The following is a 27,725-nucleotide window of genomic DNA, read 5'->3' as shown; positions in this document are numbered from 1 at the left end:
TGTGTTGCCTCTGACGGAGACACAAGGGATGAATTTTACCTGGGTGTCGGGGGGGAGGGGGGGCGTGTGTGCAAAAGCCCAAGCCCCATTTTCTCCGTAACACAGGAGTCACAGAGCCCAACCCGCTGCTCAATGTGCACCAATACCTAAAACATGGAATGGATCTAAGATCATGGCGTGGGGGGCGGGGGGAGGGAAGGATTTTGCAATGTAAACATTGTAGGGGGGGGGACCCCACTTTGCAGCTGAATTGCCGGGATCAGCCCCTCCCCCGCGCTCCTCATCCCCATAAGGAAGAAGGGAGGGGAAAAACATTCCTCTCCTTCGTCCTCCTCAATTCCTCCCTTCCTGGTACATCCTCCTCTCACCCCGCGCCCACAACCCCAAATCCCTCCAACATGCGCTGCACCTCCTCCTCCTCCCCGTAATCCGGCTTCTGTTTCCGAAATGAGCGGAGAGGGCCCCCCTTCCAAACTGCCTGCTTCGCCCGCAAGTGGAGCTTCTACTCCGAATTGCTGCTCTGAGCGTAGCTCTAGGGGGACGCGCTTTCGGAAAGGGGAGGAGGATGGGAAGAGGAGGATCCCCGCCCCCCGTGGATGTTGCAGGAAAGAAATGAGACTCGAGAGCGAGGACAAAGAGGTAAAGGGGTCGCGGGCGGCGGAGAGGGGGGCAGCGGCGGACATGGGCAGCGGCGGACATGGGGCCCCATTGCCCCGTTTCCCCCGCACAGGCATCCCTGGGGACGTGTGGGCTCCGCACGGATAAAGGCGGGCCATGAAAGGGTTAACGGGCGTGAGGGACGCCTGGATAGGGACCCCCCTGTCCCTAATCTGTGCGTCTTGGGGTGGCCCCTGAGGATGGAAAGATGGGGGGTGAGGAGTGAGCCGCGCCAGGGGGGGCCTCTGGGTGCAGGGGAGACTCTGGAACAGAGAGAGGGAGTGAAGTGGGGAGGGGGAGCATCCCTGGGGCAGGGAAGGGCAGCATGGGGGGGGGAGATCGGAAACCAGTCTTTGGGGAAACTTCTCCATGGTGGCGCCTACGGGGATTTTCTGGAGGGGCCCCCTAGGCTTCACCCTCCCACCCAGGAATCGGCCACCCCTTCAAGGAGACCAGAGACAGATCCCTGAAAAGTGGGGGGTCCAGTCCCCCCACCCCTCCTTCCTGTAACCTCCATCCTCTTCCCACCCCATAAGCCCCCATAACCCCTGCCCTGTCCAGGAAGAGGGGAGGGGAGAGGCCTTCTCAGAAGCAGCTCTTCGTTTCTGCAATCCCACCCAGGAAGCAGCCAGAAACCTTTTCCTCTCTCTCAGGATTCCATCTTTCTAATAATAATAATAAATCCAGCTTGCAGAAGTGGCAGAGGAACCAGAGACCAAATTGCAAACATGCGCTGGATTATGGAGAAAGCTAGAGAGTTTCAGAAAGACATCTACTTCTGCTTCATTGACTATGCAAAAGCCTTTGACTGTGTCGACCACAGCAAACTATGGCAAGTTCTTAAAGAAATGGGAGTGCCTGATCACCTCATCTGTCTCCTGAGAAATCTCTATGTGGGACAAGAAGCTACAGTTAGAACTGCATATGGAACAACTGATTGGTTCAAAATTGGGAAAGGAGTACGGCAAGGCTGTATATTGTCTCCCTGCTTATTTAACTTATATGCAGAATTCATCATGCGAAAGGCTGGGCTGGATGAATCCCAAGCCTGAATTAAGATCGTCGGAAGAAATATCAACAACCTCAGATATGCAGATGACACAACATTGATGGCAGAAAGTGAGGAGGAATTAAGGAACCTTTTATTGAGGGTGAGTGCAAAATATGGTCTGAAGCTCAACATAAAAAAAAAAATGAAGATCATGGCCACTGGTCCCATCACCTCCTGGCAAATAGAAGGGGAAGAAATGGAGGCAGTGAGAGATTTTACTTTCTTGGGCTCCATGATCACTGCAGATTGTGACAGCAGTCACGAAATTAAAAGACACCTGCTCCTTGGGAGAAAGGCGATGGCAAACCTATACAGCATTTTAAAAAGCAGAGACATCACCTTACCAACAAAGGTCCGTATAGTTAAAGCCATGGTTTTCCCACTAGCGATGTATGGAAGTGAGAGCTGGACCATAAAGAAGGCTAATCGCCGAAGTTGTGTTGGACACAACTAAACGAATAAACAACAACATTATTTGTACCCTGCCCATCTGGCTGGGTTTCCCCAGCCACTCTGGGTGGCTTCCACAGAGACCAAAAATACACTAAAATGTCACAAAACTTCCCTGAACAGGGCTGCCTTAAGATGTCTTCTGAATGTCAGGTAGTTGTTTATCACTTTGACATCTGATGGGAGGGCGTTCCACAGGGAGGGCGCCACTACCGAGAAGGCCCTCTGCCTGGTTCCCTGTAGCTTTGCTTCTCGCAATGAGGGAACCGCCAGAAGGCCCTCGGCGCTGGACCTCAGCATCGGGGCAGAACAATGGTGGTGGAGACACTCCTTCAGGTATACTGGGCCGAGGCCGTTTAGGGCTTTAAAGGTCAGCACCAACACTTTGAATTGTGCTCAGAAACATACTGGGAGCCAATGTAGGTCTTTCAAGACTGGTGTCATGTGGTTTCGGCAGCCACCCCCAGTCACCAGTCTAGCTGCCGCATTCTGGATTAGTTGTAGTTTCCGGGTCACCTTCAAAGGTAGCCCCACGTAGAGCGCATTGCAGCAGTTCAAGCCAGAGATAACCAGAGCATGCACCACTCTGGCGAGACAGTCCGCGGGCAGGTAGGGTCTCAGTCTGTGTACCAGGTGGAGTTGGTAGACAGCTGCCCTGGATACAGAATTGACCTGCACCTCCATGGACAGCTGTGAGTCCAAAATGACTCCCAGGCTGAGTACCTGGTCCTTCAGGGGCACAGTTACCCCTTTCAGGACCAGGGAGTCCTCCACACCAGCCTGCCCCCTGTCCCCCCAAAACAGTACTTCTATCTTGTCAGGATTCAACCTCAATCCATTAGCCGCCATCCATCCTCCCACCACCTCCAGGCACTCATACAGGCCCTTCAACGCTTTCACTGGTTCTGATTTGAAAGAGAGGTAGAGCTGGGTATCATCTGCATATTGATGCAGTTCCAAACCCCCTGATGATCTCTCCAAGTGGCTTCATATAGATGTTAAAAAGCTTGGGGGAGAGGACGGAACCCTGAGGCACCCCACAAGTGAGAGCCCAGGGGTCTGAACACTCATCCCCCACACCACTTTCTGAACACGGCCCAGGAGGAAGGAGCGAAACCACTGTATAACAGTGCCTCCAGCTCCCAGCTCCTCTAGACGGTCCAGAAGGATGTTATGGTCGATTGTATCAAAGGCCGCTGAGAGATCCAGCAGAACTAAGAAACAGCTCTCACCTTTGTCCCTAGCTCGCCGGAGATCATCAACCAGCACAACCAAGGCAGTTTCAGTCCCATGATGAGGCCTGAATCCTGACTGGAAGGGATCCAAATGGTCCGCATCCTCCAGGCGTGCCTGGAGTTGTTCAGCAACCACTCGCTCAATCACCTTGCCCAAGAATGGAAGATTTGAGACTGGGCGATAGTTGCCAAATTGGCTGGGTCTAAAGATTTTTTTTAAGAAGTGGTTTAATGACCGCCTCTTTCAGCAGGTCAGGGACGACTCCCTCGCAGAGGGAAGCATTCACCACCCCACAGAGCCCATTGCCCAACCCTTTCCGGCTTGCTTTTATTAGCCAGGATGGGCAAGGATCAAGGAGACAGGTGGTTGGTTTCACGCATCCAAGCAGCCTGTCCACATCCTCTGGGGTAACGGATTGAAATTGATTCCATGCAACTTGACCAGACAGGGCTCTAGCACTCTCCTGCCCCGACCCTGCTCCCATGGTGGTGTCTACCTCCTTCCGAATATGAGTGATTTTATCTGCAAAAAACTTTGCAAAATCGTTGCAGGAGATCTTGGGGTTTTTACAAGGCATAGGTGGTAAAGGTGGTTTTGTTAAATTGTGGACCACCTGAAAGAGTCTCCTGCTACTATTTTCTGCAGATGCAATAGAGGCAGTGAAGAAAGTCTTCTTTGCCGCCGCTATCGCCACTTGGTAGGCTCGATGTTGAGCTCTAACCTGTGTCCAGTCAGATTCGGAATGAGTTTTCTGTCACCGACGCTCTAGCCGTCTCAGCGATTGTTTCATCACCTCAGCTCCAAAGAAAACCATGGGGGTGTCCAGGCTCCATGCAATCAGAGAGGGCGCTTCGTAGCCAGACAGTCGATAGCCCTGGTTAACTCCGCATTCCAGCAGGCCACCAGGAAATCAGCTGAAAGGCCATCAACATGGGATAAAGCATCCCCTACCACTCTCTGGAAACCATTTGGATTCATTAAGTGGCGGGGGCGGACCATCCACACTGGTTCCACCTCCCTGCAGAGGGAAAGGGTCGTGGAGAAGTCCAGTTGCACCAGGAAGTGATCTGACCATAGCACTTCTTTTCTTTCACATTTACTTAGTGTAGATTACCCACGTCACTAGAGGTGAACACCAGCTCTAAGGCATGTCCGTGACTATGAGTTGGGCCAAACTTATTCAGGGACAGCCCCATGGAGGCCATGATTTCCACGAAGTCCCAAGCAGCCCCTTGTAAGGTCATGTTGGCATGGATGTTAAAATCCCCTAGGACAACCAAACTAGGTATCTCCAGGAGAACATCCGCCATGACCTGAAGCAGCTCGGACAGGGAATCCTTGGTGCAGCGGGGAGGTCAGTACACCAAAAGGAATCCTGTACTGCCCCTATTGCCCAGCTTCCAGAACATGCACTCAGAGAATTGGGTCTTCCCAGTAGGACGCCTGATGCAAGCTAATGACTTCCTAAAAATCACTGCACCCACCCCCATCCACATGACCTGGGTTGCTGTGCGTATGCAACCAGAAGATCACCAGGTTGATCGACTCTATGGAGTTGACGGAAAGGACTGGCAGAATCCGAAACCAGGGAGAGGAGATGGTGGAAGAAGATTGGAAAATTTAAAGTTTATATATAAACATATGATAAAACGAATGAGTGATAGAAAAATGGTGGAATGATTTTTTCCACCATTAGCAGAAATGTTATAAGGAGTTAAGCAGATTTGCTGAAACAATTAATAGAAGTGGAATACAAAAAGGGAGGTGACAGGAGGTCGAGGAAACAAGGGAATGAAAAATAGAGTACGGAAAAGGGATGATGTATGTTTTTAAATTGTTTTTGTTTTGTTTTATTTAGGGTTAAGGTTAGGGAGTGGGGTTTGTTTAGTTTAGTTTAATGTGTTTAGTTTAGGTTGTGTTTTGCATTGTCTATATATTGTACTATATTGTTTTTTTCTTCTCTCCTTTTTGCTTTCCTCCTTTGTCTTTTTTTCTGTTTTTCTCTTCCCTTTTTGTAATCTATAAAAGTAATAAATATTATTATTATTTTAAAAAGAGAAACCAGGTGGGCAAGCAGCGGCAAGGAAAGGCCCATCTGCTTCATCCAACCAGGTCTCTGTCACACATGCCAGGTCAAATCCTCCATCCACAATCAGGTCGTGGATGGCAGTGGTTTTAATTATCTTTGACCTGGCATTACACAGCAACACCTTCAGGTCATGTGGGTTTCCCCTGTTGATTCCAGCATCCCTCCCGTCAAGGCCAGACCAGGAGGCAGGGATAGTCTTCAAATAATGACTAAACCTGCCTCCTCGGTAATGACATGGTCTGGTCTTAGCGTAACTCCTCCTCCTGCCCATGATCACCCAGATCGGATGTCCTAGTGCTTCCCGCCCCCCCGTGGAACTTGTCCCAGCCATTATGTTGGCCGGGGCCCCACTCCCAGGCAGCCCTGATCCTGCCCCTTAAAAATGAAACACAAACTATACACAACCAATAAAACAACAAAAAACAAAAACAGAACAATTATACTCAAATGAATCCCCAACCAAATATCCATCCCACCCACCCACTCCCAACAAAGGAAAAAAGGGGGGGGGGAATTAAATGCCACCGACTGCTTGAGGACATTTTAAAACACATTAACCACTTGGAACAGGGAAGCAGTAGCAGAACAACTTCCAGCACTTTCCCAAAAGTTTGTTCCAAATAAGGGCCTGGGCCACGCCCCCTGGGCCAGTTAGAAAGGGCCCTGGAAGGGAGCAGGCACTGCAGTCCTCACCACAGCCGATGGTCCAAGGTCTCACCACAGCAGGAGTCTCTTTGTAGCTGGGAGAGTGAGGGCCTGGGCCAGTTGGAAAGGGCCCTGGAAGGGAACAGGCCCTGCAGTCCTCACCACAGCCAATGGTCTGTTTCTCTTCCACTTCCTGGTTCCACGACAAATAAAAAACAGTAAAATAGCAGACATTAAAACCTCCCAATACAGGGTTGCCTTCAGCTGTCTTCTAAATGTCAGAATGTTGCCCATTTCCTCGCCCTCTGCCTGATTCCTTGTAACTTCGCTTCTCGCAGGGGGGGGGGAATCAGCAGAAGACCTTCCAAGGAGGACCTCCCTGTCCAGACTGAGCGATGTTGGTGGAGATGCTCCTTCAGGTCTACAGGGCTGAGGCTGTTGAGGGCTTTAGGTTGCAGATCTTGCTGCTCCATAACAATCTCATTCAGCAAATAAATTTATTACTGAAAGCAAAGAAGCATAACAGGATTCAAAAAATAGCAAAAACTTAATTTACATAAAACCATAACTTAGCATACCAAAACAGCACTCAACTAAGAATCACACAAGCAGAGTAAGAGAACTAGCAGACTAGGAAGTGGGACAAGGCACCTTTAAGCCTTGTAATTTATATTCCATTAAATGTCAGCGTAACCTTGGGACTGGATAACAAGCCTGGCTCACTCCAGTTTAAACCAGCTTCATCTGGTTCCCCAAAACAAGAAAGGTTCTTCATAACCTCATCACAACTTATCCCAGCACCAGCTCTCAGCAGGAAGGAAACTACCGAGTTTCAGGAAGCCTGCATTAGATCAATACTTTGCCTGAAAAATGCAACCATGACACTTTAAAGGTCAGCACCAACAGTTTGAATTCTGCTTGGAAATGTGCTGGGAGCCAGGTAAGATCCTTTAAGAGCAGTGATATGTGGTCTCGGTAGCTGCTCCCATTCAGTTTCTGGGTCACCTTCAAAGGTAGTCTCATGTAGACCACATAGCAGTAGCCGAAGCCAGAAATAACCAGAGCATGCACCACTCTGGCGAGACAGTCTGCGGGGAAGGAGGGTCTCAGCCTGCATTCCAGATGGAGCTGCTAGACAGCTGCCCTGGACACAGAATTGACCTGCACCTCCATGGTCAGCTGTGAGTACAAAACGACCACAACGCTGCGCACCTGGTTATTTAGGGGCACAGTTACCCCATCAGGACCAGGGAGTCCCCCACACCTGCCCACCCTCTGTTCCCCAGGGACAGTACTTCTGTCTTGTCAGGATTCAAGCTCAATCTGTTAGCCACCATCCATCTTCAAACCACCTCCAGGCACCAATACAGTGCATTCACCACCTTCACTGGTTCTGATTTAAATGAGAAGAAGAGCTGGGTATCGCCCACATACTGGTGAAAACCCAGGCAAAAGCCCCGATGATCTCTCCCAGCAGCTTCATATAGATATTAAAAAGCATGGGGGAGAGGACGGAGCCCTGAGGCACCCCACAAGTGAGAGCCCAGGGGTCTGAACACTCATCCCCCAACACCACTTTCTGGACATGGCCCAGGAGGAAGGAGGGGAACCACTGCATAGCAGCGCCCCCAGCTCCCCTAGAGCAGTGTTTCCCAAACGTTTTTGGGCAACGGCACACCTGTGTACTAAAAAAAAATCTCGCGGCACACCACCATTAAAGCCCCGCCCCGTGACGTCAGCGCGCAGCGTCACGCCGGGAGGGACGCACAAAAGTGAACGTTTTTTCCCTCGGCAGCTCCTCTCAGCTGCGCTCAATCCGCCTCCGCGCAGGCTGAGGGAGGGAGGGAGGTGCGCGTGTGACCCGTCTCTGCTGGGAGACCAAACCCAGCGAGACAGAGTCGCGCGGAGGCGCCCAGGCAGCGCTGCCGGCTGCGAGGAGGAGCGCCAGGCAGCAGCAGGAGGCGCGGCCTCTCCTCGCCGCCCCCGCCCCGCCTCTCGCCGCCCGACTCGCCCGCCTCCCTCCAGGCATCTCGCGGCACACCAGCCGGTGTCTCACGGCACACTCGTGTGCCGGGGAACACCGGTTGGGAAACACTGCCCTAGAGGGTCCAGAAGGATACCAAGGTCAAAGGTCTCTAAAGCTGCTGAGAGATCCAGCAGAACCAGGGCAATTTCAGTTCCATGATGAGGCCTGAATCCCAATTGGAAGGTTAATGGTGGCAGAGGCATTCCTGATCCTGCACCCCCAAAAGCTCCAGGCCCAAGAATTTAATTAGCTTTGAAGGGGCCATCGGATACTTGGTGGCCTTTTCTTCAAAAGACAAATATTCTGATTACTTTTTAATTGATGTATGATATAAACAGCACTTCTGTTTTACATATTCCACATTGGAGAGATTCTGATACACAGATCTGAGTTCATCGCTCCCCCTGAAACTGCTGTGTTAGCAGCACTGTGAGCCTGGACAGTGTGTTTGGGGGTTCAGGGCTGCCTAGACAACAAGACCCCCTTCTCAGCCTGGCTTATATGGTCCCAAGGAAAGCAGAGCAGTACGTTAGGCACCAGCTTGGCTGCAGGAGTGGCTAGAAGGAGGTGTGCAGGACACCATCTAACCGTCTTAGAGACTCCACTCTGGATTTCTGTAGGTTTTCCTCCATAGTATTTTCATATCCTTAAGATAACTCAAGAGGAAGTGAGGGAGTGCACCAAAGTATTACGACCAGAGTTTTCCTTCTCGAAGGGTTCCCTTCCCTGGTTTACGAGCCCCATCTGTCCTCACTTTCCTCTGCAGCAGGGGCAGAATCTGCCTTCTTGACTGTGGAATTCACTGTTGTTCTCATCCTCTCCATCCACCAGGGCCTGCCTTCACCTGCAACAGAATTCCCCAACCCACCAAGGATTTGAGACCCATCAGGTATCCTCACCTGGTTTAGCCGGCTGATTGAAGCCATTCCTTGGATTATGGCCTCTGTTGCATTCTGACAGAGCCACAGAAGCCACAGGTGAGAACTGAGTGCTGGGTAGGAGCTAATAGCGGATAAATTACCGTATTTTGCGCTCTATAAGACGCACCAGATCACAAGACGCACCTAGTTTTTGGAGGAGGAAAACAAGAAAAAAAATATTCTGAATCTCAGAAGCCAGAACAGCAAGAGGGATCGCTGCTCAGTGAAAGCAGCAATCCCTCTTGCTGTTCTGGCTTCTGGGATAGCTGCGCAGCCTGCATTCGCTCCATAAGACGTGCACACATTTCTCTTTACTTTTTAGGAGGGAAAAAGTGAGTCTTATAGAACAAAAAATACGGTACCTCATAAGGTGCATGACATTTCCCCCACCAGAGGTACTACCGCTCCCCTAACACCACTTGATATTGTGTGATTATGATCTTAAGACAGAACAGGAATTACTGTATTTTTTGCACCATAACACTCACCTTTTTCCTCCTAAAAAGTAAGGGGAAATGTCTGTGCATGTTATGGAGGGAATGCCTACAGGTGGCATGCCTATGGATTTTCCTCCTCTAAAAACTACGTGCGTGTTATGGTTGGGTTCGTGTTATAGAGCGAAAAATACGCTAATTCATGTCCCCAGAAATAACACAACTTCAGTCCATCAATAAATCAATACTACATATTCAAGGTAGTACATATTCCACTAAGTACAGTTTATCTATTTGCCTTGAATGTCCTGCTTTTCAGTGTCGTGTCTGGATAGTCCTGCGTCAGAAGACGGGCATGAGATCAGACAGCATATCATTCTTTAAAGAATCAAGCTGCTTTATGAACATTGATTGAGGATTTTGAAAGTTGCTCATGAATTACTATCATTTGACATGGCAACTTCATTTCCTAAAAATTGGGAACATGGGTAGGAGGTGAGGGAATGTAGGAGACGTTGAAATAGGAGAAGGTGGTAATGGAGCTTGATGTGTTCTCTTTCCCTTAGTTCTCTTCCTCGAAACCAAAACAAGATTCCCTTTCCTCTCACTCTAAAGAAGGAGATGAAGAAGACAGTCAGAACTCCAGGGGATGGGTCACCTTTCCCCCCCATTAGGAATAGAAATTAAAATGTGTGAAATGCGGAATATGCTTCATTGAATGAGGAAACATAGTTAACATCAACAAACTCCAACAGGGGAGAAACCATTTAAAGGTATGGAGTGTGGGAAAAGTTTCACTGACAGTGGAAAACTTAGAACAAATCAGCGGACTCACATGGGCGAGAAAGGATTCCAATGCAGGGAGTGTGGAAAGAACTTCAGTCAACATGGGCACTTAAGTTTACATCAACGGATTCACACAGGGGAAAAACCTTTTAAATGTCTGGAGTGTGGAAAGAGCTTCTATCGGAGTGATACACTTAGAAGACATCAATGGACTCACACGGGGGAGAAACCATTTAAATGCATGGATTGTGGAAAGAGCTTCAGTCAGAATGGACACTTAAGTTTACATCAGCGGACTCACACAGGGGAGAAACCATATAAATGTACGGAGTGTGGAAAGAGCTTCAGTTTCAATGGAAACCTTAGAACACATCAACGGATTCACACAGGGGAGAAACCACATAAATGTATAGAGTGTGGAAAGAGCTTTACTGATAATGGAAACCTTAGAACACATCAACGGATTCACACAGGGGAGAAACCATTTAAATGCCAGGAGTGCGGAAAGAGCTTTGGTGACAATGGACCCCTAAGAACACATCAACGGATTCACACAGGGGAGAAACCATATAAATGTCTGGATTGTGGAAAGAGCTTCAGTCAGAATGGAGACCTTAGAAAACATCAACGGATTCACACAGGAGAGAAACCATTTAAATGTATGGAGTGTGGAAAAGGTTTCTGTCAGAATGGAGAGCTTAAATTACACCAGCGGATTCACACAGGGGAGAAACCATATAAATGTATGGAGTGTGGAAAGAGCTTCACTCAGAGTGGATACCTCAATATACATCAACGGATTCACACAGGGGAGAAACCATTTAAATGTATGAAGTGTGGAAAGAGCTTCAGTTTCAATGGAAACCTTAGAACACATCAGCGGACTCATACAGGGGAGAAACCATTTAAATGTATGGAGTGCAGAAAGAGCTTCAGTGAGAATGGAAACCTTAGAAGACATCAACAGACTCATACAGGGAGAAAACCATTTAAATGCCTGGAGTGTGGAAAGTGCTTCAGTCAGAATGGAGACCTTAAATTACACCAGCGGATTCACACAGGGGAGAAACCATTTAAATGCATGGAGTGCGGAAAGAGCTTTACTGATAATGGAAAGCTTAGAAGACACCAACGGACTCATACAGGTGATAAACCATTTAAATGCCTGGAGTGTGGAAAATGCTTCAGTCAGAATGGAGACCTTAAATTACACCAGCAGATTCACATAGGGGAGAAACCATATAAATGTATGGAGTGCGGAAGGAGCTTTAGTGATCATAGATGCCTTAGAAAACATCAACTGATTCACAAAGGGGAGAAACCATTTAAATGTATGGAGTGTGGAAAGAGCTTCCGTCAGAGTGGACACCTCAATATACATCAATGGACTCACACAGGAAAGAAACCATTTAAATGTATAGAGTGCAGAAAGAGCTTTAGCGATAATGGAAAACTTAGAAGACATCAACAGACTCACACAGGGGAGAAACCATTTACATGTATGGAGTGCGGAAAGAGCTTCAGTCAGAATGGAAATCTTAGAAAACATCAGCAGACACACAGGGGAGAAACTGTTTAAATGTATGGACTGTGGAAGGAGCTTCAGTCAGAGTGGAACCCTTGATTTATGTCAACAAACTCACACAAAACACATACCTTATAAATATCAGGAAAGAAGATAGAGGTTCAGAGACTTCCGGGTTAGCGCCTTTGGTAATGGCGGAATTCCTCTGATCGGGAGGAATTTGCTCTGTGGAAACTGGGTCTGGCCGCCACGGCGAAGGCAGAGACCCCTCAAAAATCACAGGCGGGTGAAGCCTGTGAACGTGGGATTCGGCGGGCATCTTTTGCGCCTCCCCTACTCGTGGGGAAACCCAGTTTCGGGGATCCGGAGCGAAGTGGGGTGAGCAGCGCGGTGCTTTGAATTGACTGCTTCTTCCACGGAGCGAAGCCGCACAGCCGTTGCCAGAGAGCGCTGACTTTTTCCTGTGGACAATCTGATTCTAAAAGCAACTACCTGTGAGTAGAATAAATTGGAAGTTCTTAAAGAAAAAAAGACTTAATTTGGTACCAAAACGGGGAGGCTCAAAACAGGAAGTCCACCTTCTGCTTTTGTAAATAGATTAAAGCAAAGAGGCTGCAAGCTAAAGTCTTGGAAAGCCTATTGGAAAGGACTAATTTTCCAGCACTAAAAAATAGTGGACCCCCCCCCCCCGGATGCAGGAGAAGAGGGGGGAAGTTTTGGACTGTATATACCTGCAAGAGAGAGGGAAGGAAGTTAAAATTCCACTGCTCAGAACCTGGAAACGGGCTGCCAATAAGACTGCCGTACTTTGGAACGTGCATTGACTGTGCATAGACCATTCGCTGACAGCTAGCTGAATAAGGGAGATACATTGTTTTTAGCTGGCCTCTTCTGATCTTAAAAAGGAGGAAAAGTAGCTGAAAATTGAAACTAACTTTATTGTTTGAACTGTGTCTTAAAAGGCGTTATTATGGATTAATACAAATACAAATAGCAACTGTTTCCCCCTAGAGGAAGTTTCTAAAACTGTTACAAGAGTTGGAGCAGGGGAATTTTCCAGCTGTAAGGTAAAACTGTGGGACTGACCTTGGATTTCTTAAGTGTTATGGCAGATGGAAAAGAAAAAATAGATTCCTCAATCCCAGACAAAACAACAAGGTCTGGGAAGTCTTGGCAGCGAAGAGCGTCAACATCCGGCCCTTCTGCGTCATCTGCGGCTGTACTAACACGTTCTAAACCAAGAGGAATGTTATCAGAAGAGGCTTTAGCAGTTGCATTAAGTAAGCTAAATGACTCATTGGAACAGCTAAATAAGAAAGTGGATGCTGCATCTACTAAAATTGATCAAAACACAGAAAGTTTAAATAATTTGGGACAAAAGGTGAATGCCAACACAGAAACCATCGAGAAACTGATACATGAATCTACTTCGATTCGACAGACCGCAGAGGAAGCCAGGGGAAAAGTTCCTGCCGTGGAAGTTAAGGTAACACAACTGGAAACAGAGAGAGTCCCAGACCTACAGAGGCAACTTGAGGACCACAAGTCAACGCTTTCTATGATTGAGCTCAAGGAAAAACAGATGAATTTGAGGATCAGAGCTGTACCTGAACTGGAGAAGGACAGTTTGATAGATTTTCTCACGCAGGAATTTGCAGATTTTTGGGATTTGGATTTGGAAGAAGAGGAATTTAGAATCGTGAGGGCCTTTAGACTTGGGAGAGGAGGGAAGAAAGAGAAGAACAGAGTAAGAGACTGTTTGATTACCCTCCGATCCAAAGAAGAGAGAGATAAAAATTTGGGTTGGCACTAACAGAAGTCAAGAGTGGAAATATTTAAAGATATCCCGAAACATCTTTTGGACCTTAGGTCCAATTATGGAGATTTGGTTGCCCTGCTGAGAAGGAATAAAATCATCTTCAGGTGGGAATTTCCCCAAGGCCTATCCTTCAGTTTCAAAGGAAGGAAAATAAAAATAAGATCAGTAGAGGATAAAGTAAAGTTTTTGAATAACTACAAAGAAGATCTGCAGAAGGAACTTGGAAAAGAGCCAAGAGCATCAGACAAAAGATCACCAGACAGAGGACTAGAGCAAAGAGCATCGGACAGAGGATCAGTAAATAGAGGAATACTGGATATAGCAACATTATCCTTTGGACTGGACCGCCCAGTGAATGTGACACCAACACCACCATCAGAAGAAGAGCAAGCATTGGGCGCAGTTGGAGGAAAATCAGAGTAATTACATCATGGCACTGCAAGTACTAAGCTGGAATGTGAATGGACTGAACTCCCCGGAAAAAAGGCGGAGAGTCTTTCATTTATTGAAAAAAGAACAATTGGACTTGATTTGTCTACAAGAAACACATGTGATAAGGCTACACAGGAAGGTATTGAGTAATAAAAGATTGGGCCATGAATTTATTTCATCAGATAAAGTCAAAAAAAGAGGAGTAGTCCTTTATGCAAAGGAGAGCCTATCACCGAAATTTATATTTAAAGATGACCAAGGAAGATTTGTTGCAATTGAATTCAATCACAAGGAGAGAAATTTTTGATAGTAGGCATTTATGCACCAAATGAAGGAAAATCGGAATTTTTTAAGAAGCTACATGAGACTCTGATGGACTATATGGATTACAATATGATTTTGATGGGAGACATAAATGGAGTGGTGTCTACAAATATGGACAAGGCACAGAGACAGGTAGTTACCAAGGATGGTAGACTACCAAAAACCTTCTTTGACATGACTGAAAGTATGGACTTAGTTGAGATTTGGAGAATGAAGAACCCTCTGGGAAGAGAGGGAAGTTTTTTCTCTGAGGCTAAAATGACTTGGACAAGAATCGACCAAATTTGGGAAACCAGGGGACTGGTCCCGAAGATCTGCAAAACGGAGATTTGCCCTAAAACTTGCTCTGACCATAATGCTGTGAAGAAGGTAATGAAACTGACACCAATTGGTTCCTTTAGATGGAGGATGAATGATACTTTGTTTAGGAACGAAGAAGTGACTAAGAAGGCCCAAAAAACCTTGAGAAATTATTTTGAGATAAATATGAATACTACTGTGGAAAAAAGAGTAATCTGGGATGCAAGTAAAGCGGTTATGAGAGGATTTCTGATACAACAGAATGCAATCAAGAAGAGAGCTCAAAATGAGAAAAAAGACAAAATTCTGGAGAAAATAAAGGAAGGAGAGAAGAAATTGAGAGCGAAACCAAAGTCGCAGGAGATCCTGAAAGAGATAAAGTTATATCAAGTACAATATATGAAAATGATGAATCAGGAAATAGAATGGAAAATTAAACAGATGAGACAAAAGACATTTGAATTGGCAAATAAGTGCGGAAAACTGCTGGCTTGGCAAATGAAAAAAAAGACAAAAACTTAATACCATTACGAATTTGGAAGTGGAAGGAAAGAATATACAGAATCCAGTGGAGATCAGAAAGTGCTTCCAGAGGTACTTTAAACAATTATATACACAGGAGACGCAGAAAGAAATGGACATTGACCGATTTTTGGAAACAAATGGACTACAAAAAATCTCTCAAGAAAATAAGCTAATGCTGAATTACAAAATAACGGAGCAGGAGGTAGAAGGGGCCATTCAGAACATGCAATTAGGTAAATCTCCAGGACCGGATGGTTTGACTTCAAGATATTATAGATCTCTGAAAGAATGGTTAATACAACCTTTAAAGGAAGTCTGTAATGAAATACTGGAAGGGGTAAGGGCACCAGAGTCGTGGAAGGAAGCTTATATTACACTTATACCGAAAACAGAGACACATCTTAAGAACTACCGCCCCATATCGTTGCTTAATGTGGATTATAAAATTTTTGCAGATATTTTGGCTAAAAGATTAAAAAAGGTGCTAGTAGAAGAAATTCATAAAGACCAAGCGGTCTTTCTCCCGGGCAGACATTTGTCTGACAATACGAGGAACATAATTAACATCTTAGGAAAACTACAAGTGAATATTAATACTAAAGCAGTTCTGATATTTGTGGATGCGGAGAAAGCCTTTGACAATATCTCTTGGAGTTTTATGAAGAAGAATTTACAGGGGATGGGGGTAGGTCAAGGTTTTGGAAATGGTATAGGTGCAATTTACTCAGAACAAAAGGCTAAATTAATTGTGAATAATGTAGTGACGGAAGAATTTTTTTAAAAAAAATAATATTTATTGAAAATTTTAAGATTACAAAAAAACAAAGAGAAGAAGGAAAAACAAATAACAATTCAAAATCAAAAAGCAAAAGCAAAGCACATAATACATCAAAATCAAAAAGCAAAAATAAACAAAAAAAATAAAAACAGATCCAGTATTCTGAAACCCTTAACTGTCATTACCTTATTTCATCGACCTCCTCACACCTCCCTTTTTTGTATTCTAGTTATTAATTATCTCAGCAAATCCTTTCCATCTTTCATAATATTCTGTCATTAAATTACCTTGATCTATTTTAACCTTATCTTACCATAAAAAACCTTAAAATTTAAAACTTAAATCTTATTTATACCAATTTCTCATAACCATAACATATTCTTACATAATTCTTTTTAACATTTCTGCTAAAGACAAATAATTTTGTTCCAACATTTTTCTAATACTCATTAATTTTACGAAAATTTTCCTAAATAATTATTTTAAAACTTTCTCCCAATCTTCTTCCAACGTCTCTTCCTCCTGGTCTCGGGTTTTGTCAGTCCTTTCTATCCCATCCATCTAGTTCATCAACCCGGTAACCTTATGTCCGAGACCCTTAAATCTCTTCCATGTCCCTTCCGCAAGTCTTCTTCATATTTATACCTGTATTTTACTTTGTCTTCTGCTCCTTTCATTCGTGGAGACTCCAGTTTGACGATATTTTTGTCCCTTCTCGACAGATCAGCCCCTTTTCCATAGTCAACACTGTACTCCATGTAGTATTTAAAAGCATGTTTCAAGGTCTCTCCAAAGTTAAGGGCCCCCACAACTCTGAACTCCTCCCAGCCCAAAGCCAGACTTGAAAGGTCAAAACATCCCTGCATAGGGGGGTCTATCCAGCCCCCCATCTCCAAACCAAACAAGACTCTATCTCTCCAAATCTGGCTTTTTCCAGGTTCATTCGTCAGATCCAACAACTTATGTTCCTGCTGGGCCACAGTTCCCTCCATCTCTGCCTCCCGAGGTCCAGCAACAACCTCCTCCCTCATCTGATCTGTCAGAGCACACTCCTGGATTAATTCCTGAGTGCGTTCTATATAGATACCCACTGCCTGTCCAAAATTTCCAATCGCAACAGTCATCAAATCCGTCTTCTCATGTAGCTGTTCCAATAGAGCACTTGTCTTGCAGAAGGCAAGCACCAGAGCCTCCGAGTACATTCTTGTGCAAGGTCAAAGTCTGATCCCACGATCTTAATCTATTGCAGCTGCAAAGCTCCCCAGTTCAAATTTAATAACAGTTTCACAAGCTCCCTCTAGGGGAAAAGGCTTCTATTTGTATCCATCTCTTCTTCTGCTTCTTTTTTTTTAAAAAAGCAGATCTAACAACAAAGTTTCCTTTTTCAGATATTTTGTCAATATTTTGTTCTTTTTGGATGCAAAGGGGAACAATGGAATCAATATGTTTCTCTTCTTTTAACTATCTGTCAAAAACGTTTGTCTATAGTCAATGAACTTCCCAAGGATGTCTGTCCTGACACCCCGCTCCCAGGTTCAAGACGGTGGAAAATTGCTTTTTTTTACTCTCTCTTCTGCAGGTTTAAACAGTCCAGAGAAAATTCCCCCCTCTTCTCCTGCTTCCAAGGGGGGTTCAGTATATATATATATATATATATATATATATATATATATATATATATATATATATATTCACTTTTCACAAATTTTTAAACAAATACGGATAACACAAACAAGCACACAAAAAAATAACAAGTATAATTTCAGCTCCTTATTTTCTTGTAACTTCTTTCTCCGACTTCCCCATACCTCCCCTTTCTGCATTCTATTTTCAGATTTTTCCCAGCAAATCCTTACTCTTAATTTTGTTTAATTTACCTCCTCTATTTTTCTTTAAGCTTAACCCTTACAGCTGTAAACCCCTTACTTTTTAAAGCCAGCGTCATTCTAACATTCAATAATTTTACAATATTTCTTAAGATAATTTTTGAATTTCTTCCAATCTTCTCCTGCCGCCTCTTTTCCCTGGTCTCGGATTCTGCCGGTCATTTCTGCCAATCCCATATAGTCTATCACCTTCATCTGCCATTCTTCCACGGTGGGTAGGTCTTCTGTCTTCCAATACTTTGCGATGAGAATTCTTGCTGCTGTTGTAGCATACATAAAGAATGTTCTGTCTTTCTTTGGCACCAATTGGCCGACAATGCCCAGAAGAAAGGCCTCTGGTTTCTTAGGGAAGGTATATTTAAATACCTTTTTCATTTCATTATATATCATTTCCCAGAAAGCCTTAATCCTTGGGCACGTCCACCAAAGGTGAAAAAAAGTACCTTCAGTTTCTTTACATTTCCAACATATGTTGTCAGGCAAATGATAAATCTTTGCAAGCTTGACTGGGGTCATGTACCACCTATAAATCATTTTCATAATATTTTCTTTTAAGGCATTACATGCCGTAAATTTCATACCGGTGGTCCACAACCATTCCCAGTCAGCAAACATAATGTTATGACCTATATCTTGTGCCCACTTAATCATAGCTGATTTAACAGTTTCATCCTGCCTATTCCATTTCAACAGCAAGTTATACATCTTGGACAAATTTTTAGTTTTGGGTTCTAACAGCTCTGTTTCTAACTTTGACTTTTCCACCTGGAAACGGGTTCAGTAATTTTAAATGATGAAAATTGATCCTTTACGGACGACTTTCTAAACTCTAGCTTGCCGTGTCTTTGCTTTAATCTATCTACAAAAGCGGAAAGGCAGACTTCCTGTTTAGACCTTCCCGCTTCAGTGCCAAATTAAAAGAAATTTCTTAATCCAATTTTCCGTTCTACTCACGGACAGTTATTTAAGATCCAATTGTCCACAGGAAAAAGTCAGCGCTCTCCGGCAACAGCAATGCGGCTTCACTCTGTGAAAGAAGCAGTCGATTCAAGGCACCGCGCCACTCACCCCACGTCACTCCGGATCCCCGAAACCGGGGTTCCCCGCGAGTAGGGGGGCCGCAAAGGTGCCAGCCAAATCCCACGTCCACAGGCTTCTCCCGCTTGTGGTTTTTGATGGGTCTCCGCCTCGCCGAGGCGGTTCAGACCCTTTTTTCTACGGAGCGGATTCCTCCCGATCGGAGGAAATCCGCCATTGCCAGAGGCGCCAACCCGGAAGTTCGTGATGGAAGAATTTAAGATAGAGAAAGGAACACGACAAAGTTGCCCAATCTCTCCATTGCTTTTTATATCGGTCCTGGAGGTTCTACTAAACATCATTAGAAGGGACCAATTGGTTAAAGGTATACAAGTGGGAGCTAAACAGTACAAATTGAAAGCATTTGCTGATGATTTGGTATTGACTTTACAGGAGCCAGAATCTAGTACTAAAAGAGTATTGGAACTGATTCAAGAGTTTGGTCAGGTAGCAGGCTTTAAGTTGAATAAGATGAAAACAAAGGTTTTAGAGAAAAATATAACTGTGATTGAGAGAGATAAGTTTCAGAAGGAGACAGGATTAATACTGGTTAAGAAAGTGAAATACTTGGGGGTTAACATGACTGCTAAGAATGTGAATTTATTTAAGGATAACTGTGAAAAATGTTGGATTGAAGTGAAAAAAGGACTTAGAAATATGGTCAAATCTGAAACTATCATTGCTAGGCCGAATTGCTGTGATAAAAATGAACGTATTGCCAAGGATGCTGTTTTTGTTTCAAACATTGCAAATCTTGGATAAAATGGACTGTTTCAAGAAGTGGCAGAGAGATATTTCTAGATTTGTCTGGCAGGGCAAGAAGCCTCGAATAAAATTTAAGATATTAACTGACGCTAAAGAAAGAGGTAGATTTGCCCTGCCAGACCTTAAACTTTATTATGAATCAGCCGCTTTTTGCTGGCTGAGAGAATGGCTGCTTCTTGAAAATACTGATGTGTTGGACTTAGAAGGATTCAACAATGTATTTGGTTGGCATGCATACCTGTGCTATGATAAGGTCAAAGCACATAATGCATTTAAAAACCATATTGTCAGAAAAGCACTGTTTAATGTCTGGATAAGATATAAGGACTTGCTAGAAAATAAAATCCCAAGGTGGTTGTCACCAATGGAAGCGAAGGCTCAGAAAAAGCTCAATATGGAGGCCAAATGGCCGAAATATTGGGAAATTTTGGAACAAGAGGGAGATAGATTAAAACTACAGTGTGAGGGTTTGATTAGCTGCTTGTGCGTGAAAATGCGCTCCCTCAGAGTTTGTGCGCCCCCACAAACCTCCGTGTGTGACGGAGCTCCTCAGACATGTCTGCTCTAGTCACTAGTAGAGTCCGACAGTGGCTGCCTGCGGAAGCGTTTCCAGCAAAGAAGTTCCTTAACGGAAACGCGTCTCCTGGACTCACGGCGTGACAGTTTCCTGCGAGGTATGGGTCTCCCTATGGGAGACTCCGATACCTCCCCACTGTTCTCGCTGGAAGCCTCCCTGAGCCCTCCCTCCTGCTCGCATTCCCTCAGAGACCCACTCCTCCCCCTGCTGGTCCCTGCTTCAGCAGTTGAGTCTCTTTCATCCTGCCTGAGTCCCTCCACCACCTGATGCTCTGATGGCAGTTCCCTGACATCCACTTCCCCTCCAGGGCCCCCCTCACCCCCTCCCAATTCCTCCCCCCTGGGAGGTGAAGGGCTAAAACCCCGAAACGAATCTTCCTCATCTTCTGACGTCTCGAACAATTCTCTCCATCGATCGTCGTCCTGGCCAGCTGAATCCTCCTCCTCTTCAGAATCTGGGAACCCCTCCAACTCCTCTTCCTCGTCGGTGGTGGCAAAGTATTCCCTTCGGAACCTCGCTACAGGCTGAGGTTTACGTGGGAACCTCTGATGAAAAGTCTCTATTAAAACCTCGTCATTGACATCCTCTGCCCTAACCCAGGTGTTTTCCGACTCCGGTTCCCCTTCCCACATTACCAAATACTCTACTTGATCTCCCTTCCACCTGGAATCGAGGATCTCCGCTACATGGTAGCTGTGTTCCTTCTCCTCCATTGCTGGTCCCCTAGTGACCCTCCCCTCACTGTCTCCTCTATACGGTGACAGCAACGACCTGTGAAAAACTGGGTGCAGCTTCATGTGGTTCGGTAACCGGAGCCTGAAAGCCACTGGATTGACCTGCTGTATGACTTCAAACGGACCCAGCCTTTTGGGTCTTAATTTCTTACAACCTCCCTTGAATGGCAACCCTTGGGTTGACAGCCACACCTGGTCCCCCACCCTGATGCTTTCACCTTCCCTTCTGTTTTTGTCTGCTTGCCTCTTATATTCCTCCTTAGCCCTGTTTAAGTTGAGTTGGAGCTGGCGATGGATCGCTTCCATTTCTTCCACGAACTGCTCTGCAGCTGGAACGCTCCAGTTCTCCCCCTCCCCCCCTGGGAAGGCTCTGGGATGGCACCCGTGATTAGCCAAAAAGGGGCTCATCCCCGTGGACACGTTCTCTACATTGTTGTAGGCAAATTCTGCCAACGCCAGCTTCTCCACCCAATCATTCTCTCTGTCATTAACATAACACCTCAAATATTGTTGGAGAACCCCATTTGCTCTTTCCGCCTGCCCGTTGGTTTCAGGATGACGGGCCGTCGAGAAATTAACCTCTACATGCAGTAAGCTCATGAGCTTCCTCCAGAACCGGGAAGTAAATTGTTTCCCTCGGTCTGAAACCACCCTCAAGGGGGCGCCATGCAACCTGAACACATTCTCTACAAACAATTTGGCGGTTTCTTCTGCTGTAACCGCATGTGAGCAGGCTATGAAGTGGGCCATTTTAGTTAACAGGTCTACTACAACCATGATGGCTGTTTTCCCTCTAGACCTTGGCAGATCAGTCATGAAATCTATTGCCACTGCTTCCCACGGTCTCTCAGGTGTGGGCAGTGGTTCTAATAAACCAGCCGGCGCCTGCCTCTCCCCCTTGGCTCTTTGGCATTGTTCACACCCTCTCACATACTCCCGCACATCTTCCCTGACCTTGGGCCACCAAAATTCCCTGGTAACCAGCCACATGGTTTTGTGTTGCCCAAAGTGCCCTGCTGTGGGGCTATCGTGCAGCTGCTTGAGTACTTTCTCCCTCAATTCCCCTTCAGGTATATATAACGCTCCCTTATAATACAATGCCCCATTTCTCTCCTCAAAACCACCGGGTTTGTCTTCCTCCCCTCTGAGATCCCTGAGTTTCCCCTGGGCGTATGCATCCTGCACCGTACCCTCTACCAATTCCCTTTGCCCCACACACCCAGCGGTCCTCTGGAATGATATGGGTTTCTTCGGGTGCTCCCTCCCCCTCCAAATATTCAGGTTTGCGTGAGAGAGCGTCCGCCCTAACATTCTCTGGGCCTGGCACATAACAAATCTCAAAGTTAAATTTGGAGAACTCTTGGGCCCATCTCAACTGCCTTTGGTTGAGCACTCGCGCCGTTCTCCAGTACTCTAGATTTTTATGGTCCGTGCACACTTGCACTTTATGTTGTGCACCAACTAGCAGATGCCTCCATCTCCGGAACGCCTCATGAATAGCAAGCAGTTCTCGGTCGTACACCGTGTAGTTCCTCTCGGATTTGTTCAGCTTCCGCGAGAAGAAGGCACACGGACGCCACTCCGACTCCTCCTTCCCCGGCTGCAGAAGAAGCACCGCCCCTATGGCTCTGTCAGATGCGTCTGTTTCAACCCTTAGCTTCTTTCGTAAATCCACATGCAGAAGTTGTTCTTCAGAGGCGAAGGCCCTTTTCAGTTCCTCAAACGCTCGCTCCGCCTCCGCCGTCCATACAAACTTCTTCTTACTGCTGAGACAGTCAGTGATGGGCGCCGTCAGATGGGCGAAGTTGCGGATGAACTTACGATAAAAGTTTCCAAACCCTAGGAACCTCTGCACATCCTTCTTGGTTTTGGGTGTTTTCCATTCCAGCACTGCCTGTACCTTGCCGGGATCCATGGCCAATCCCTTGTCTGACAGGCGGTACCCCAGGAATTCCACCTCCTTGGTATGGAACCGACACTTCTCCAGTTTGACCCACAGCCTGTTGGCTTGCAGTCTGCTCAACACTTCTCTGACGTCTCTCACATGTTGCTCCTCATTCTCAGAATACACCAACACATCATCTAGAAAGGCAACACAATTCTTGTAGAGCAAAGGGCCCAGCACGTGGTTCATAAAAGATTGAAAACACGCGGAGCCTGCTTGTAATCCAAATGGCATAACGAGGTATTCAAACGCCCCCAAAGGGGTAAACATGGTGGTTTTCCATTCATCCCCTTTCCTTATGCGTATCAGGTTGTACGCCCCCCTTAGATCCAGCTTTGTGAAAATCTTTCCCTTCCTCACCATGGTCAAAATATCATCAATTCTGGGCATAGGGAACGCCACCGGTTCAGTCACTGCATTCAGCCGCCTAAAATCACATACAAGTCTCGGCTTGTCCGCATTTTTTTTGTCCACAAAGAACACTGGGCTCCCCCCTGCTGCTTTGGACTCTCTGATGAAGCCTCTCTTCAGGTTCTTGTCAATGAACCCTCGCAACTCCTGCATTTCCCTGTCTGACATGGCATACAACTTGCCCACGGGAAGCTGTGCTCCAGGGAGTAAATTGATCTGACAATCAAAGGGTCTATGAGGTGGTAGTTGGTCAGCTTCCTTCTCACTGAACACGTCGCTGAGATCTGCATACTGTGGTGGTACCTTCACCTTCCCCATTACTTCAGTCCCTGCTAGGGTGGCTTGGGCCCCTACTGAACCCTTCTCCCCTTTGCAGTGTTCTAGGCAATGTGCTGAACCAAAGGACACCACTCTTTGATGCCAGCCAACCAGCGGATCATGTAGAGCTAGCCAGCTCATTCCCAAAATAATGGGAGCGCCCCCCAGGGTGGCCACATTAAACGCTATCAGTTCTGTGTGCCTTGCCACCCTCATTATCATTGGGACAGTCTGCAAGCGGACTCCTCCTCCCAACAACTCCCTGCCATCAATCGTGGTCACCTGCAGGGGGTTGCTTAAAGGGATGGTCTGTATCTGGTGTTCAGCAGCAAACTCCTTGCTCATAAAATTGCAGGAGCTGCCTGAGTCCAATAGCGCCTTTATTTTTAGGGGGTGCCCATTCTGCAGCTCTAGCGACACTTCAATCACTAGAGCAGGTCGAGGAGCTTCTGGCACGGGCACTTTCACTGCTCTTTGGCCTGGCTGCAGTGCCCCAATTGTGGCAACCAGGCGTTGGCTTTTACCTGCTCCGCTCCCCCTTCTTCTCCCCCCTCAACAGCTCCCACCATCCCTTGCCATTCCTTCCTCTGGGGGCAGACTCTGGCAAAGTGGCCTGGCTGTTGGCAGAGATAGCATTTCCGGGGGCCCTTTCCCTCCTTCTTAGCTCCCTCGCTGGTTTTTGAAAATGCGCGCGCGCGCGCTGTTCCGATTTCCATCGGCTCTGCCGGCGGGAAAGCTGGCTCAGGAATGTCTGGAATGCGGAACTCCTTCCAACGTTCCCCTCTCCCTTCCCGCCTCTCCAAGGCTCTTGCCTCCTGCCGCGCTCCTATGGTCAGCGCAGATTTGGTCAGCTGATCCATAGACTCCGCCCTGGGGCTCCGTGCCAGCTCGTCTTTCACCCCCGAAGAAAGACCTTCTTCAAATAGCATTTGAACGGGTGCCGCCGATAAATCCCAACTCAGTCTGTGAATCAGCATGGTAAACTCAGTCCAATATTCACGGACAGATCGACTCCCCTGCTTACAAGCCATTAGCTGTCTGCGCACCACCCCTTCCTCAATATCGCTGGAAAACATGATATCCATTGCACGAAAGAACTTCATTGTGTCCTTTAGTATGTCATTGTGCGTTGCCATTAGGGGTCGAACCCAGTCTCTAGCCCCTTTCTCAAGATGCCCAATTACAAAAGCAACTCGCGATTCCTCATCAGGGAACTCATCGAACTGCACATTAAGGGCATATTGCATCTCTGTCCTAAAAGCATGGTAGTCCTTGGGGTCCCCCCCAAATTTCTGCACCAATCCTGGTACCTTTCTGGGGAATTGAGTGGCTCTCCCCTTCTTGTCTGCATCCTGAGCCCTTCTCTCCTCCAGCCTCGCCGTCTGCAGGGCCAGTTGAACCTCCAACGCTCGGTATCTATCTTCCAAGCTTGGACCAGCTCCAGCCCCTGCTCCTCTGGTTCCGGTTGGTTCGCTCATGATGCCTTCTCTTGCACAGGCAGCGTACAAAGACTGTCGGACTGCTGTGAGGGTTTGATTAGCTGCTTGTGCGTGAAAACGCGCTCCCTCAGAGTTTGTGCGCCCCCACAAACCTCCGTGTGTGACGGAGCTCCTCAGACATGTCTGCTCTAGTCACTAGTAGAGTCCGACAGTGGCTGCCTGCGGAAGCGTTTCCAGCAAAGAAGTTCCTTAACGGAAACGCGTCTCCTGGACTCACGGCGTGACAGTTTCCTGCGAGGTATGGGTCTCCCTATGGGAGACTCCGATACCTCCCCACTGTTCTCGCTGGAAGCCTCCCTGAGCCCTCCCTCCTGCTCGCATTCCCTCAGAGACCCACTCCTCCCCCTGCTGGTCCCTGCTTCAGCAGTTGAGTCTCTTTCATCCTGCCTGAGTCCCTCCACCACCTGATGCTCTGATGGCAGTTCCCTGACATACAGAGTTTTGAAAAATAAAAAAATAGAGTGCAAGAATGCCTCCATTAATACCAAATAATGGTGGCATATCATTTGGACAAAAAACTTGGCTTCCAGGTGGAAAAATCAAAATTGGAAACAGAATTGTTAGATCCCAAAGTTAAGAATTTGTCAAGAATGTATAACTTGCTGTTGAAATGGAACACTCAGGATGAAGCGGTGAAATCAGCTATGATTAAATGGGCACAAGATGTTGGAAATAACATTATGATGGCTGACTGGGAACAGTTATGGACCACAGGTATGAAGTTTTCGGCATGTAATGCCCTAGGAGAGAATATAATGAAAATGATCTACAGGTGGTACATGACACCAGTCAAGCTTGCAAAAATCTACCATTTGCCCGATAATAAATGTTGGAAATGTAATGAAACTGAAGGTACATTCTTTCACCTTTGGTGGACATGCCCAAGGATTAAGACTTTCTGGGAGATTATCTATAATGAAATGAAAAAGGTATTTAAATATACCTTTCTGAAGAAACCAGAGACCTTTCTCCTGGGCATGGTCGGCCAATTGGTGCCGAAGAAGGATAGAACTTTCTTTATGTATGCCACAACAGCAGCAAGAATACTTATTGCAAAGTACTGGAAGACACAAGATCTACCCACCAGGGAAGAATGGCAGATGAAGTTGATGGACTACATGGAACTGGCGGAAATGGCTGGCAGAATCCGAGACCAGGGAGAAGAGTCGGTGGAAGAAGATTGGAAGAAATTTAAAGATTATTTACAGAAACATTGTAAAATTAATGAATGTTAGAAGGATGTTGGAATGAAGTTATATGGCTTTAGCAGAAATGTTATAAAGGATTAAGGAAAAATAGATTGTTAATCGACTAAAGGGGGAAAAGTAAGGTTAGATTGTGTCAAGACAAATTATAGGACAAAAACTGAGAAAGATGGAAAGGATTTGCTGAAATGGCTAACTGAACTAGAATACAAAAAAGGGAGGTGTGAGGAGGTCAATGAAACAAGTAAATGAAAGATAAGTTATGGTAATATTCATTGTGTTTTTAATTGTTTCTGTTTTTGTTTTTGTTTTGTTAAGATAAGTAGTGTTTTCTGTTCTTGTTTTTTTCTTTATTGTAATGTATTGTTTTGTTTTGTTTAACTTTGTTTTTTCCTTTTTTCCTTTCTGTAACCCTTAAACCTTTAATAAATATTACTTAAAAAAAAGAAAAGTAGATAGAGGTTCAGTCCTGGTGGAAATTCTAAATCAACAGACTCACGGACAGGAAGAACTTTAGGAGTTGAAACCCTACAAACCATCAACAAACTCAAAGAGGAGGAGCAGTTTAAATAAAAAGATTGCAAAAAGTGCTTTATTTACAATGGATTGTTTAAGGAACATCCAGAGACTCTCACATGTAAGAACCCATTTAGATGTATGGAGAACGGGACGTTTTCCTTTCAGTGTCCACTCTTTTCTTCACAGAAATGAACTCAGGAGGAAATCAGTCTTTAACACATGTTGTGTATGTGAAGTTCTGGTATTTATGTGTAAAACTGTATAGTAATGAAATATTGAAGGCAATGCCAAACAATGTCATTATAATCTATAATGTAAAGTACCTTTTGAGAGAGAAAGGGTGAGGGTTTATCTGGATTGCTGGTGGTCAGTGAGGATTAGGGCTGGGTGATATAATGTCCCATACTGGTTTCTAGACCACATCGGGATAACCTTCCAAAAACAATTGATATGGCAACACACCACAGATCACAGTGTGTGTTTCTGGGATGCTCATTTGCCTGGAAGCAGCCGGCAGAAAGCTTTGCTTTGTGAAGCCCCTGCAGATGCCGAGTTGCTGACTTCCCTCCAAAACCACATGAAGGGAAACACACATCCTTTGCCCTGTGTCCTTCCACCCTCTTTCCTCCCTTGCTCCCTTCTGCCGGTTTGTGTGCCTGAGTTAGATATCCTGTGTGCTGTATTTTTCTATTGCTGAAACTGGATTTGCTCTCAGGAGCTAAGTTTTGTGCCTCACTGGGGACCCAGTGAGAACTGTATGCTTTGAAAGCTCAGTGAACTATTACTGAAGAA

The 27,725-nt window shown here is 46.0% G+C and overlaps 3 protein-coding genes and 1 long non-coding RNA gene across 5 annotated transcripts in view; all 4 read left to right on the top strand.

Moving 5' to 3' along the window:
• The window catches only part of LOC308595607 (uncharacterized protein), a 191,814-nt gene that overhangs the window by 21,182 nt on the left and 142,907 nt on the right, over positions 1–27,725 (top strand). The window lies entirely within an intron of this gene.
• The window catches only part of LOC308595720 (uncharacterized protein), a 144,852-nt gene that overhangs the window by 56,231 nt on the left and 60,896 nt on the right, over positions 1–27,725 (top strand). The gene's annotated exons all lie outside the window — the stretch shown is intronic.
• Positions 533–27,725, top strand: LOC308595657 (uncharacterized protein). Its single transcript, XM_081210215.1, has 3 exons — positions 533–639; positions 10,075–11,978; positions 26,876–27,725. The coding sequence occupies exon 2, from the start codon at positions 10,284–10,286 to the stop codon at positions 11,871–11,873; it is 1,590 nt and encodes a 529-aa protein (XP_081066341.1). The 5' UTR covers positions 533–639; positions 10,075–10,283; the 3' UTR covers positions 11,874–11,978; positions 26,876–27,725.
• On the top strand, positions 15,634–20,179 carry LOC308596380. Its single transcript, XR_014012504.1, has 2 exons — positions 15,634–15,976; positions 19,162–20,179. It is a non-coding gene; the product is annotated as an uncharacterized lncRNA (long non-coding RNA).

Source organism: Podarcis bocagei (genome assembly GCF_964188305.1).
Source record: "Podarcis bocagei genome assembly, chromosome: 10".
Taxonomy (NCBI): Eukaryota; Metazoa; Chordata; class Lepidosauria; order Squamata; family Lacertidae; genus Podarcis; species Podarcis bocagei.
The sequence above is the reverse complement of the archived record's forward strand: the minus strand, read 5'-3'. Positions and strand labels throughout refer to the sequence as shown.

Excerpts from the sequence above, each read along its gene's own strand:
- LOC308595657 (XM_081210215.1), top strand. The coding sequence starts at position 10,284 with ATGGAGTGTGGGAAAAGTTTCACTGACAGTGGAAAACTTAGAACAAAT.